The sequence below is a fragment of the Corvus brachyrhynchos genome, unplaced genomic scaffold, assembly GCF_000691975.1.
Source record: "Corvus brachyrhynchos isolate BGI_N302 unplaced genomic scaffold, ASM69197v1 scaffold17, whole genome shotgun sequence".
Lineage (NCBI taxonomy): Eukaryota > Metazoa > Chordata > Aves > Passeriformes > Corvidae > Corvus > Corvus brachyrhynchos.
Window position 1 is genome coordinate 15,498,664 of NW_008240046.1, and position 2,433 is coordinate 15,501,096.

At 41.6% G+C, this 2,433-nt stretch overlaps 1 protein-coding gene across 1 annotated transcript in view; it reads left to right on the forward strand.

The window, feature by feature from the left end:
* AGA (aspartylglucosaminidase) overlaps positions 1–2,433 on the forward strand; it is a 53,339-nt gene that overhangs the window by 36,371 nt on the left and 14,535 nt on the right. Inside the window, exon 3 of the mRNA XM_017744308.1 lies at positions 1,809–1,978. Within this exon, the coding sequence (XP_017599797.1) occupies positions 1,809–1,978 (170 nt within the window). The remainder of the gene's footprint in view (positions 1–1,808; positions 1,979–2,433) is intronic.

Sequence of the window (2,433 nt, forward strand, 5' to 3'; positions counted from 1 at the left end):
CGGTGCCCTCCGGCAGTGCCCTGCTGCTGAGGGGCTGCCAGGTGGATCTGGGTGTTGGTGCTGCTTTAGGAAAAATGAGTCTGTCAGGCGTGACCGGGCTGATGTGTGGGCAGAAGGAGCGGGCTGTGACCCGGGTGCCAAGCGGCTCTGGCTGTGGAGGGCCCGGGCTGCTGCTCCCCCGTCACGGCTCAGAGCCAGCCCCGCTGCCGGCGGGGAGACACCGGGAGGTGCCTCGGCCTGCTTGGAAAGGGTTACCCTTCCTATGGGAAGGGCCAAGCCCCGGAGCTCGCCCTTCCTTCTCTCTGCCTCTGAGAGCCTGCAAGCAAATGGTTTAACTTCCCACGTTGGGAGATAACGTTAAAAAAAACAACCAAAACCCCCTAAAACTAAAGAGTGGAGTTATTAACTGTGGGAAAGCTAGATTGAAGACATAGTTTTGCTAGTAATGTGGTTTGCACTCCTGTGGTTTTTTGCAGTGTTTTTTAAAGGTGTTTTTTTTGAGATTCCTTCTTTCCCCCTAAAGATTTAAGTAGTTAAATTATTTTTTTGAAACTCATGTTTTGTGATGCATTGTTGACAGTCAAAGCAGATTTTCCTATGGCAACGTAAATTAGCTGTGAATAGTAATTTTAAAAGACTTGCAGATTATTTTATTGAAGCTGAGTTGTAAATAATTCCTTACTACAGAATTCTTGCTTGTGAAATGAGTTATCAGTAAAGCCTTCTATTGGTCATAAGTGAAATACACTCATGAAAATTGCAAGGCTCTTGCTTTGCAGCTTCTGAAAGCCTGTGCTAAAACTACTCAAGGCAATAAAGGTAATAGGAATTAGAGTAGTACTCCTCACACTGAAGTTTGTAATAGAGGCAAGCATGTGTGGAGTTGGATGCATGGTATTAAGTCTTTATTGCAAGTAACTTCGTGCAGTTGCACGCATCATCTGTGATGATGAGGCTTCTTGAGGTGGTTGAGACAGTGGTTTACTTCTTGAGCTGATTTACTTCAGCCAGAAAGAGCTGGGCTGTGTGCAACTGCTGCCTCCCATGTGCTGGGTCTGTCAGGTGACAGAGTGCCAGAGCCAGCACAAATAGGAATAAGGAGGACTGAGACTGCCAGCAAGCTCAGGCACCTCAGAAGATCTTGTCTGAGGTCCAACCTTGTGAAATGTCATATGTGCAATGCCTTCAGACTCAGTGTATTCAAGGCATGTCGTTTGACATTGTCTTACAAAACTGCACCATGATCTAGATCCTGAGGAATAGAAAACTAAGGGTTGAACAGGGGAATGTGGAGATCTAATTTCTTATATATAATTTTCACTTTGGTTTTGTGCTTACTTAGTTGTTGATGTAGGTTTAGACCTTTTTATTCTGCAGTTGGACACAATTTTCTCATAAAAGCTTTTGAGGGCATCTTTTTTTTGGCCTTTTTTTTTGCTTTTTTTTTGAGATGAAAGATTTGGTTTTCCCTCTTTGTTCTCCCAGAAGGCTTTAAAAAAGCAGTTACCAAGTAATGATTGGTTCTGGGCAGAGAAGGTTATTTGATACAGAGAACTTGTGATGATTGTTAGTAAATAATATCTCAGTCAGAAGAAAAGCTCTGTTTCTCAGTCAGAAACACTAATCAGGTATGCAAGAAAAAGAATATTTAGAAAAGTAATGCTTTACATTCTTTTGGTTATATTTATATTTTGGCTATAATCGGTAAGTTATAGTTTGCTGGTTTTTATCCACTTATGTAGTCCACCTGCATCACGTCCATCTTTAAAACAGTAGTGAAAACTCTTTTCCCTGGTGACATTTAATTATTTGTGTTGATTACAGCTTGGAGAGTATTAGAGTTGGGAGGTTCGGAGCTGGACGCAGTTGAGAGAGGCTGTGGTCAGTGTGAGATCGATCAGTGTGATGGGAGTGTGGGATACGGAGGAAGCCCAGATGAAAGTGGAGAAACAACTCTGGATGCAATGATTATGGATGGGTAAGGAAACTGCACAGAGATAAAAATGATCCCTGTAATTTTTAGCGCACCTAAGGGTTGTTACAAGATCTTGTTGCTTTGGGGCTGACTATGGGACAAGCTAACTTGTGGAACTAGGAAAAATAACATACCTGATTGGTGGAAGAATAGGAAATGGCTCTTCACTTGTAGTGCAGTAATCCAGTTCTAGGTATAGCAGTTGCAAAACAGATGGTTTTCAGCATTGTTAGCTTTCCCTTTACATTCAGTCCATAAATATTTCACTTTTGGAGCAATTGTTTTCAATAATTTATTTGCTGTTTAAAGCTGTCCTGATTAAAAAGTAATTGCAAGTGTGTGGTTCATGTTATGAGTTTATGTAATAACATAGTGACTCTACTGAAAATATTACTGTGAATGGAGGTATTGTTTCTTGAGCAACATCTCCATGCCTGTGAAAGGAAACAATATATGTA